This window comes from Microtus pennsylvanicus, chromosome 1, assembly GCF_037038515.1.
Source record: "Microtus pennsylvanicus isolate mMicPen1 chromosome 1, mMicPen1.hap1, whole genome shotgun sequence".
NCBI lineage: Eukaryota > Metazoa > Chordata > Mammalia > Rodentia > Cricetidae > Microtus > Microtus pennsylvanicus.
In genome coordinates, this window is record NC_134579.1 from 201,858,379 (window position 1) to 201,870,706 (window position 12,328).

General features: G+C 37.8%; 1 protein-coding gene across 5 annotated transcripts in view; it reads left to right on the forward strand.

The window, feature by feature from the left end:
• The window catches only part of Stxbp5 (syntaxin binding protein 5), a 140,077-nt gene that overhangs the window by 58,585 nt on the left and 69,164 nt on the right, over positions 1 to 12,328 (forward strand). For all 5 annotated transcript variants that reach the window (XM_075949144.1, XM_075949118.1, XM_075949135.1 and 2 more), the window contains exon 9: positions 8,225 to 8,303. In XM_075949144.1, coding sequence (XP_075805259.1) covers positions 8,225 to 8,303 — 79 coding nt within the window. The remainder of the gene's footprint in view (positions 1 to 8,224; positions 8,304 to 12,328) is intronic.

Here is a 12,328-nt window from a genome sequence, read left to right on the forward strand (position 1 = left end):
CATTCTTAAAAGATGTATTCCGAATACCTAATAAGACATCAGCCTAATGTGGGATTTCAAAGCAGAAAGTCTGTGACCTTTGGGAAGCCAATTAGCATTTCTGAATCTCCTTATTGTCTGTATCTAGAAATGATAATGAAACTTAATCCAGTTTCCTCATGCTGTTCTGAGAATTAAATTTATTTATTCAACAAATATCTATTGACTCTACTATATGATCATAAGCTATATAACTGAGAGTACCTGGACATTATGATATGCTGTGTGCATATGTGATTTTACTGGATAGAGATTTTGGAATTGTGTTTACTGAGTGGGATATATTAATGTTCCCACAAAATACATTTCCTTTTCCTACACACATCTGTTTGTTTGTTGTAGGTGATGACCTTTTTGATACAGTAAGTATAACATAGTTAAAGAAGTTTTGGACTGACTGAATTAAAGTTGAAATTTTTCTTCATGGTATTAAATATCAGATGATTTTTGATTGTCTAAATAAGCTAAAATAGTATTTTTTATTATAGTTCTTATGAATATGAAAAAATCTCCCTAGCAATCGGTCTTTTTCTAACTTTGATATACATGAGAGGCTTAGTAAAGGGGCTGGAGAGGTGGTTTAGTAGATAAAGCATTTATGTGAGGACCAAAGTTCAGATCTCTAAAACTGATATAAAAGGTCAAATTCATAATGACAGCCACCTATAAATGCAGCATTCCCAAGGCAGAGGCAGGGGGTTCCTGGACCTATATGGCTAGCAGGAATCACCAAGCTCTGAGTTTAATGTGAGACCCTGTGGAATTAAAATTTAAAAAGTGGAGAGTCATTGAGGAAGATATATGACATCAGCTTCAAGGTTCCATGTATATGTATACATATATGAACGCATGTTCCTATGCATATGTGTACATGAATACATACATACACACATGCATGTATACAATGTATCACACACCTTGTGAAGATAATTTCTATTCTCTATCCTCTGGGACTTAGGTTTATTAATTATAATATGGCAGAAATGAAAGATAAATTATCAAGTGTTTATCAATATGTGGAAATTGAGGAGAATTTTATTTCACAAATTTAATTTTAATAGAAAATGTAAAGTCATTTATCTGCAGATAGTGCTCTGCTGTTCCTCTTTGGTTAGCTTTTTTGCTGTGACAGGAAAGCTTTTACTTAGAAGAGAATGTTTGATAGTCCTGCCGTGGCTGTTCTTATCCTGAAACTATTAACCTGCTTAAGTGATTTGCTGGGTCAGGGTCTCCACATAGGTCTGTACTGTAGCCCTGGGCTGGGGTGAGGAACCATTAGATGAGAATGTTGGTGATTGTCAGCTTCACTAGAGTAGTTGACTCCCTGAGGAAATGGAGATGCTAGATATTCACAATCAATAGATGTCCTCAATAGGAAATAATGGTTTCATTTTCCAGTTGTTTTAAGTTTCTAGAACATATTCATCAATTCAATCAACAGTTTTATCTATAGTACATGAAGGGGAGATTTTGTTCTATTCAAGGGTCACATAATTAAAATAACATCGAAGTTCATATATCTGAAAGTTAGTATTATATATTAAGAATGAAAGATACAAAGAATTTTATTTATCTACATTTAATTCACCATAAGCCTAAAAATAAAACTATACCTGTTATAAAAAATTTCCTCTAGTGTTGTCGGGATTTTCTGTCCTGCCCAGTCCTTGTTCTGCCCAGTTCCTGCAGTCGTTAAGTCCCAAAGAAATCACAAAGAGGTTTACATAACTATAAACTGATTGTCCCATTAGCTCAGGCTTCTTATTAACTCTTATAACTTACATTAGCCCATTATTCTTATCTGTGTTAGCCACATGGCTCAGTACCTTTTTCAGCGGTGTAGTCACATCTTGCTTCTTCTGTGTCTGGACAGGACTGCAGAGGGAGATTCCCTCTTCCCAGAATTCTCCTGTTCTCATTGACCTGCCTCTACTTCCTGTCTGGTTGTCCTGCCTCTACTTCCTGCCCGGCTACTGGCCAATCAGCATGTATTTAAAACATAACTGACAGAATATAGACAGTTGTCCTGCACCACCTCCACCTCTGTTTTTTTTTTTTAACAAGAACATCCATAGTCCATTTTTGGGGACCAGGCTGTCCTTGAACTCACAGAGATCTGCCTGTCTCTGCCTCCCAAATATGTGTGCTACCACACCTTGAATTCACAGAAGTCCGTCTGCCCCTGCCTCCCAAGCATTGGGATTAAAGGTGTTTACCACCACACCCACTCTAGCTTTTATCTTTCAAAGAACTTTGCAGACCCTTTTCTTTTTTTAAATTAGATTTACAAAAAATACCAATCCAAATTCCCACTCCCTCCCCTCCTCCGATTCCCTCCAAACATACTCCCACCCCATCTTCTCTAATCCTAAGAGAGGGTAAGGCACATTGCTTTTTGGAAGATCCAAGGCCCTCCCTACTACATCTAGGCTGAGCAAGGTATACATCCAAAGGGAACAGGATCCCAAAAAGCCAGTACATGCAGTAAAAGCCAGTACATGCAGTAGAGACAAATCCCAGTGCCACTATCAGTGGCTCCTCAGTCTACCCCAGCTATACAACTGTCAACAACATTCAGAGTGACTAGTTTGGTCCTATGCATGTTCTGTTCCAGTCCAGCTGGAGTTGGTGAGCTCCCATTAGCTCAGGTAAACTGCTTCAGTGAATGACCTCTTTGCTCATATTCTCATTCCTTCGACTCTTCAACTGGATCTTGGGAGCTCAGTCCAGTGCTCTGATGTGGGTCTCTGCCTCTGTTTCCATCTGTTGTTGGGCAAAGGTTCTATGGTAATATGTACGATAATCTGATTACAGAGCAAGTACTCACTAGTAAGTGGATACTAGCTATAAACAAAGGACATTGAGCCTATAGTTCATGATCCTAGAGAAGCTAAGTAATAAGGTGAACCCAAAGAAGAACATATATAGACCCACCTGGAAATTGGAAGCAGACAAGATCATCTGACAAAATTGGGAGCATGTGGTCAGGGTGTAGAAGGAAAGGGGGAAGGGGAAGTGGAAGGGGGAAGGAGAGGTTTTAGGAGAACTTGAGGGAATGGGATAGTTGAGATGGAAGGAGAGCAATGAAAGACATCTTGGTTGAGGGAGCCATTATGGGGTTAGCAAGAAACCTGGCTCTAGGAAAATTCCCAGGAATCCACAAGGATAACCCCAGCTAAGACCCTAAGCAATAGAGGAGAGGGTGCCCGAACTGTCCTTGCTTGCTCTGTGGTCAGACTGATGATAATCTTAAATAAGACTGTCTCTTAAATTCAAAGAATCAAAAAGGCAGAAGAATGGACACATGGAGAACTTTAGAAGCTTTCTATATTTCAGCTCCCCATGGCAGGGTTGTTCTAAGTTTCTGGCTGTAGCAATAACATCTGGCTCCTGGAGCTCAAAGAGAAACTCTTAGGGATTCTTTTGGAGTGGGCAGGACTAGTATCTTCCAGTGCTTGGGGCATACCCAGGGGAATATGGACTTTCAACAATGCATCATAAATCATAATATTCTTGTCTTATAGTCAGAGCCCAGATTCCACCTCATCGCTAGCCTTTAATGCTTGAAAAGAGCTTCTGTTCCTCACCGAATAAGCATGATAAAGTCTCCCAGGCTGTTATTTCAAAATAATGTTATTAGTATTGGCAATGTGTTTTTCCAGTTGGCCAACTAATTTTTTAGAAAGTCATATCCTAATTGGAATATAGTTTGAGCCACTTTGGTAACTTAAAATTTACTAACAGTAGTGTTAAAGTCAGTAAAATAAATCAGACAAAACTAATTTAATACTATATTTGATCTAACTCTAAATTATGAAAATGATATTTCATTATGTGACAAATATACAAACTGAGATATTTCTCATTCTTTTCAGTATGCAAAACATATTTTGTTAAGTAACCAAACATACAGGATTGGGATAGTTCAGAGTTTTGAAATCTAGTATTTTACATCCACAGCACATCTTAACTTGGACTGACCACACACATATTAGGTACCCAGTAGTCGCATGCAATCTGTGGCAGTCACACTGGACATTGCTCTTGAAGGAGGATGTATGTGTGGTATAACTGTTTGAATTCAATTTACTTAGTGAAATTAATAATTATAGGCTAATTTTTGTCAGATTTTTTTTAAATGAACCTTACTCAGCAGATGTTTATTGAAGACCTCCAGTTTCCTGTGGATCAGTTACTAGAATGTTGTCAGCCTTGATAAACTCACAGTCAAATAGTTAAAGTGATTGATAAACTGATAACTCCAAACGTTTTAACAGCTATTGATAAAAGCATATGTAATACTGCATGGCTATGTTTTAACAGCTGTTGATAAAAGCATATGTAATACTACATGGCTGTGTTTTAACAGCTGTGATGGAGGAAGGTCATTGGCTAATAAAGGAACTGCCTTGGCCCATTTTATTGGTTAGAGCATAGGTAGGTGGAGTAAACAGAACAGAACGCTGGGAGGAAGAGGAAGTGAGCTCAGACTCCACAGCTCTCGTCTCCGGAGCAGACGCCTCAGAGAGACGCCATGCCCCACCTCCGACCCAGGATGGACTTAGGCTAGAATCTTCCCGGTAAGACCGGTGCTCACAGATTATTAGAGATGGGTTGATCGGGATATCAGAATTAGCCAGTAAGGGCTAGAGCTAAAGGGCCAAGCAGTGTTTAAAAGAATACAGTGTCCATGTAATTATTTCGGGGCATAAGCTAGCCGAGCAGGCGGCTGGGGTATTGGGGACACAGCCCCAGTCGCCCTTATTACTACACAGCTGTTGATAAAAGCATATGTAATACTACATGGCTATGTTCTTGGACTGAGGATAAATAGGAATATTTCACAAATTCAGGATATTTAAGCTGGATCTTGAAGAAGAGGGATATTATGAAGTAGAAAAGAGCACCACAAGATTGTTTTAGTGAGAATATATAAAGGAGCAAAAGCATAAAAAGAAGAGCATTATTGCAAATCAATACTAGTCTATGTTGACAAGTGGAGGAATTTTGACAAGAATGGGTAGAGTTTTGACAAGTATCAGGAATGAAAACAGAGCCATGTGTGATAAAGAATTTATATCAGAGTATAATAAAAAGTTTGAACCTCATGCCCAAGATGTAGTAAATGACTTTCCAGTGGTACACATAAGATTGACATCTTGAACGTGACTTTAATGGTAATACATCAGGATGACCTGACTTGGCTGCCAGTTAGTGATCAGTTGTATTCAGAGTAAATAAGGATAGTTTCAGTATTGGCAGGGGAAAATGGATATACATGATGAAATTCTGGAATAAAATATCAGTAGGTCTTAGACGAACTCATTGTAGCTAGATGACCAAAGAAGTTAAAGAAATATAATAATTATCTTTCTGATAAGAAAGAAAGAAAGAAAGAAAGAAAGAAAGAAAGAAAGAAAGAAAGAAAGAAAGAGAAAGAAAGAAGATGTGGAGTAGGGTTATTTTGATTTATGAAGCTGTATTTTGATTTTCAGTGTTTTGACAAGGCAAACTCAGTTTACAGAGTTCAAAGAACTGGCCTGTGCTTTTACTTAAGTAAACTTACAAATGAATAAGAATAAAAGACTGGATGCTAAAATACAATATTAGCAATTTCAAAAGACAGTTGAGCAAGAAAAGGAGATAAAACATTCTTGTCCCTAGACAGTTTTTATAGAAGATATACAGACTTAGTCTCAGAAAACCTCAGTCATGCACTAGTGTCCTCTAAATACTGACAGTGTTTGGGGCTGGAAAGTCCACTTAGTGAGCACCACCGTTGTCAGGCAGCTCACAGTAACTGTGACTCCAGTTCCAGGGGACCCGACACCCACAGACACCTGCCATGCTGCTGTATTTCTGTCCTGGTGCACATGCCCCCTTAACCTTTGTGTCTTCCCAATAAATGCTTAGAAATGCAGTTTCAATACCTAAAAACTAAACAATTTTACTTCTGTTTCTCTTTAATTATTATTATTTTTATTGAGCTCTACATTTTTCTCTGCTGCCCTTCCTACCTCTCCCCTCTGCTTCAACTCTCTCCCAAGGTCCCCATGCTCCCAATATACTCAGGAGATCTTGTCTTTTTCTACTTCCCATGTAGAATAGATCTATGTATGTCTCTCTTAGTGTCCTCATTGTGTCTAGGTTCTCTGGGATTGTGATTGATGGGCTGGTTTTCTTTGCTTTATGTTTAAAAACCACCTATGAGTGAGTACATGTGAAAATTGACTTTCTGTATCTAGGTTACCTCACTCAAAATGATGTTTTCTTGCTGTACCCATTTTACTGCAAAATTCAAGATGTTGTTATGTTTTTCTGATATGTAGTACTCTATTCTGTAAATGTACCACATTTTCCTTATCCATTCTTCAGTCGAAGGGCATTTAGGTTGTGTCCAGTTTCTGAATATGACAAACAATGCTGCTATGAACATAGTTGAGTGTATGTCTTTGTGGCACGATTGAACATTCTTTAGGTATATACCCAAAATGGTATTACTGGGTCTTGAGGAAGGTTGTTTCCTAATTTTCTGAGAAATCACCACACTGACATCCAAAGGGTCTGTACCAGCTTGTATTCCCACCAGCAATGGAGGAGTGTTCCCTTTGCCCCACAACCTCTCCAGCATAAGTTGTCATCAGTGTTTTTGACCTTGGCCATTCTTACAGGTGTAAGATGGAGTCTCAGAGTTGTTTTGATTTGCATTTCTCTGATGACTAAGGATATTGAGCATTTACTTAAGTGTCTTTCAGCCATTTTAGATTCCTCTGTTGAGAGTTTTCTGTTTAGGTCTGTATTTCATTTTTTTATTGGATTATTTGTTCTTTTTATGACCAATTTCTTGAGTTCTTTATATATTTTAGAGATCAGACCTCTGTCTGATGTGGGGTTAGTGAAGATCTTTTCCCGTTCTGTAGGCTGTCGTTTTGTCTTGTTGACTTTGTCCTTCTCTTTATAGAAGCTTTTCAGTTTCAGGAGGTCCCATTTATTCCTTGTTTCTCTCAGTGTCTGTGATGCTGGGGTTATATTTAGGAAGTGGTCTCCTTTGTCAATGTGTTCAAGTGTTTCCCACTTTCTCTTCTGTGAGGTGGTGATAGATATCGATCTATTTTCATCACTCTTCTACATGTTGTTATCCAGTTGTGCTAGCACTGTTTGTTAAGTATGCTTTCTTTTTTCCATGTTATATTTCTTGCTTCTTTGTAAAACAAAAAACAGAAGACACCTCCCGCCCGCGCTCTCTCTCTCTCTCTCTCTCTCTCTCTCTCTCTCTCTCTCTCTCTCTCTCTCTCTCTCTCTTTCTCTTTCTTTCCCCTTCCTCCCCCCTTTTATCTCTTTCTCTCATGCTAAACAATGGCAAAGAAAGGAGCACACATGAAGAACAGAATGTGGTAGGGACTCGGGCACAAAGCTCAAGTTGTAAGAGGACCCAGAGTGTGCTGGGATGGGAGTTTCTAAGGGTCCTCAAGACTGTCTCCAATTTCTTTTTATTTCCTTGAATTGTCAGGAGAAATGTAATGTCACAGAGAGTACTAATCTTTTTCTTTTAAAAAAGGGAGGGTACATGTGTTCTTTTTCTGTTTTTGTCATGAACCTCTAACATTAGATAATAAATAGCAATATTTTTAAATGAAAAATATTTTTTGCAATAAGTTGGTTTATAATCATTTTTCTTTAGAAGAAATGTCAATGAATGTATTAACAATTTTATTTTGCAGACCATGGTACTTGGGTGAAAATGTGATAGAGATTTATTATTTTTCAAATTGTGCTATTTTAAAATGTTTATTCACTAGGCGAGTTGAAACTCTATATTACTTATCTAGTAGCCACAGATAACATCTGGGAAGACTACCATGTTCTCTTGCTAGGATTTAATCACATAAACATTAGGTTATTCAATTTGTTTGCCTTTTTGACAGTATTTCACATCATTTCAAGTAATTTGATTTCATGATTATAAAATGTCTTATTTCATTCTAAATATTTCTTTCAAAATTATTTTAAGACATTTATTGATGGGTTTCATTATATTTCATTTTTATCTTATCAGCTATTCATATATGAAGTTAGCAGTTATTTTGTCTAAAAGGGTATTTTAATATATTTGTTTTCCCTTTGTAAATTATCAGTGTAAGAACTTAGAGTAATGTAGAATGTAATGCAGGACAATATATTTTAGGAAAACAGCTAAAGGATGGGAAGAAACCAGAGCCATGCAAGCCTATCCTCAAGGTGGAGTTCAAAACGACTAGATCTGGGTAAGTGTCCTTCTGTGTGCGTTCACTGTTACAGATGATGCAGATAGCCCTGGAAGCTACAGAGTGAATGTTGAAGCCCGACTTTAGACTAGACTACCCTGTCTTAATTTCTATGCTTTCATAATTTAATAAAACACATAATTAGGAAAATTACCTGAGGCTCTTCTGGTTTTAGCAGTTGATTTCTACCTCTTGTAAAGTAAATTATTTCATCCCAGAAATAATTAATCTATTCTGTTGGTACTTGGAAACAGTGATGTTTATTTGCTAGTGTGAACAGTGTTGAAAAGGTGATGAAAGGAACTAATTAAGATTTAATCTACCCTACATGTGTTAACTAAAAGTCATATATTCAGAAATCAAATTTCATAATATTTGAGTTATAGAAATGAATGCAACTTATACTTTAAAAAGATTATTAATTATATTACAATGCTGATGTTCATATGAAATAGTTATACAAATTAGACAGTTCGCACAATCTAAATGTCTTAATTTTATGTATCAAAAGCTCTACTGAATGTGTACACCTAATATACATAGAAAAATTTTTTAAAGTGTTTCTATGAAAATTCTGTATCTCTTTAATTTCCAAAGGAAGAGGATTTCTTTATTCATAAATTTTTATTCTAGTTATTATTATTTGTGTTTAATAAAGAGTGAGAATCTACATAGTATAGTACAGCGTTCTCAAATTGAATCAGAAAACTGTGCATTGAGGTCCAGAAGTCAGTTTTAATTCAATGTGCAGGAAATTATGGTGCTGCTGGCCCATTTACATATTTCAGGTTATGAACAAGGTGTGAGAACTGCCCTCTGTCCCTTTCAACCTGGCCTCCTGACTCAGCTTTGCTCTGTCTTCCTGGGAGAAAAGGCCCTGACTTTTTTTGGAAAAGAAGAACAGATTGCTCTTATTTATTTTTTCATCATTCCTACCTTCCTGTGAGATCTAGTAGGAGTGCATTGCTAGAATTGATGTAGAAACAGATAATAAGTTGAATGAATTCCAAGAGGCAGAATTTGCTTATTTGACCTTGGTCCTCACTGTATAATCTTTGGCACAGTTATCTGATTTCTTTTTGCTGGGATGTTCTTGTTTTTACATACATGTACCATGGGTGACTGATGAGTTAGTGAGCTGCCCATGTAAACACATGCACCTTTTTCCTAGGAAACCCTCCGTTCATCAGCATTTGTCACATTTGTCCTGTTACAAAAGATTAAACTAGGGAAAAAAAGGAATAGCAAAAGCAACATTAGCAGAAGATAAACAAAGGAAACAGCCCAGACAAAAGTCTGGATTTACATGCATCATACAGTGAGTTCTTTAAATGTTGCAAACCAAGGAGCAAGCCCAGGCCACCATCCTTTGTGCCCGCACCTGCTCGTTCTCATGACAATGCCGCTGCTTCAGTCCCCTTACTCAAGATGGCAGCGCTGCTTTCCTGTCACAGATTTGAAAGGAAAAGTTTAAAATACGTAGGCAATTATTTAAATTATCTAATACGAGCAGTAGGATAGCATTTTAACTGTCTCCTTAAATTTCTTTTTCCCTGGATAGGAAATTGAATAAATTAAGGAAGTTTTTATTTTGCTGTGCTCCACAACTTTCGTCTTAGATTCGCTAGTGTAAGAACCCACCCCTGCCCGCCTAGAGCATCATTTGGTGCTGTCATAGCAAGTGTGCAGTTTCATTTCCTGTTGGCAAACTCTGAGGCTTTCGAGAGAGCTGTCATCGCACATGCAGGGGTCCTGGTCACGTTCTTCTCCTCACCTAGAAGTCTTTCTAGGGGTGAGGACCCTTCTCCGTTCCCTCTATCTCAGCATGTTTCTCTTTTTAGAATAATGGCCTCCTTGGCTGGCTTAGGGTCTCCAGAAATATGCTCTTGAGAGATGCAGTTTTCCATTCTAGGACTTACACATGCCATTAGTAACAAAGTTACTTATTGAGTGCTTGGATCCTCTTCAAGTATTAAACGTCATTGAAGCATGAGGCATGAAACACAGCTATGTCAGTTTAAAGCCCCACCTATCCTACAGCCCTGTGTTAAGGACAGAAGCTAGGACCTTATGCATACTAAGTAAGTTCTCTGTTGCTGAGATGCATCCCCAGCCTCTGTCTGTTTGTCCAGATCCTAGCATAGTGTTGCTGAATGTGAAGAGTTAGGATACAAATACGAATAGGTATGGGTGATACAGGTAGGTATATATAAAGTATAGCTATATATGGACTCTTGATATTGCTATAAAATCTAGAAAACATGGATTCTTCTTTTGATGCAATGAAGTTAGTGATAGTACAGATTAAGAAATTATTTATTTAATTAGTAGTTTATTTAAATATGGCACTATTCATTAAACAGCCGATTCTTATTAAAAGCAAGAGCAAGGGCTTAGAAAGATAGCTGAGCAGTTAAGAGCACCTACAGCTCTTATAGATAGGACTTTGGTTTGGTACCCAGCAGTCATGTGTATTAAGTGCTGGTTCATAATGTCTAGGAGCTCTGACACCATCTTTTGGCCTGCACACAGACATAGGTATATACGTACAAGTCCCCCCCCCCTTTTTAATCTTTAAAAATTCAGGAGTCAAATGCTAATGAGACCCGCTGAAGTTATTTCTTCGAAAAAGAGAGGTGGAGAGTTCTGTGGTGAATACATATCCATCATCAGCACGGAGGTGTGGGGTGTATATAAAAAGACCACTTAGGTATGCATCCTGCCTCCGCTGCTCTCATTGCTCAATTGGGGTACCAGCTAGCTGTCTGTGCCTGTTTCATTATCTTTAAAGTGGGACCCTTAATAAGGACCACCTCATACAACTGTCAGCAAAAAATGTTATAATGTTCTAGCATGCTCTTCACTTAACCCTATCTTATACCTCACTTAATACTGTCTCCAAGTAATATTTAATACTTCCGACAAACATCCAGAATGCAGTTTTTCATTTTGTCCAAAGTAGATGAACAAGTGGCAAGCCCGAGTGATTTTTGTCAGTCAGGAACTAATATTTGTCCTTAAGTTAATAATCACCTCAGCTGAGAAACACTGATTTGCTGCAGTGATTAAAAAGTATTTTTAAACATCAGATAATGGTGATCCCCTTATGGGCTGTGAAAGGAATTGTGTTGGTTGTTTTTAATTGGTAAAGGAGAATAGGAAGTAACAGAGTGTGTGCCTTTAGTGGTTGGCGTTAATTCCTGATACTCTGGTTCACATCATACATTTATATACTGAATCAGAAAGAAAACTGCCCTTCTTAGAATGGGTCATGGTAAGAAAAAGACAGGAAGCCTCTGAATTAGTATAAGTAATGGAAGCCTTGACCTGACACTTTTTTCAAATCCAGTACTCTGCTCACTAATTTGGAAGCTTTATGCTTGCAGTGTGACTTCTCCTGGAGTCACATCAGACTGCTTGCTGCTTTTGTTAAGTCTTCGTTTTATGAGGGGGAGTCTGTTACTTTATTTTCTGATATATGGATAGAACTGAGAACTCAAGAACAAGGGCAATGGGTTTCTGATCCTACTGCAAGCACTGGCTTTGTGGGAGCCTAGGCAGTTTGGATGCTCAACTTACTAGACCTGGATGGAGGTGGGGGTTCCTTGCACTTCCCACAGGACAGGGAACCCTGATTGCTTTTCGGGCTGGGGGGAGACTTAATTGGGGGAGGGGGAGGGAAATGGGAGGCGGTGGCGGGGAAGAGACAGAAATCTTTAATAAATAAATAAATTTAAAAAAAACACTAAAAAAAAGCTATCTTTTAGATTGATTGCTGTTTTTAACATTAGAATATTTCATATACTAGTTATATAATATATGCCCAAGTTTGGGTCTTTCCCCAGGTCTCCCTCTAGCAATTTCAAGAGCTGCATTTTTCCATGTCCCTCACATATGCACACTTTAAAACTTACCTCTTTATCTGTTTGTTTGTTTTTTTTTAGTGTTAAAATTGATATCAGACATTAACTCTTAATTTACAAACCACCCTTTTTAATCCCTTTGGAAAATTTATTGGCTAAAGC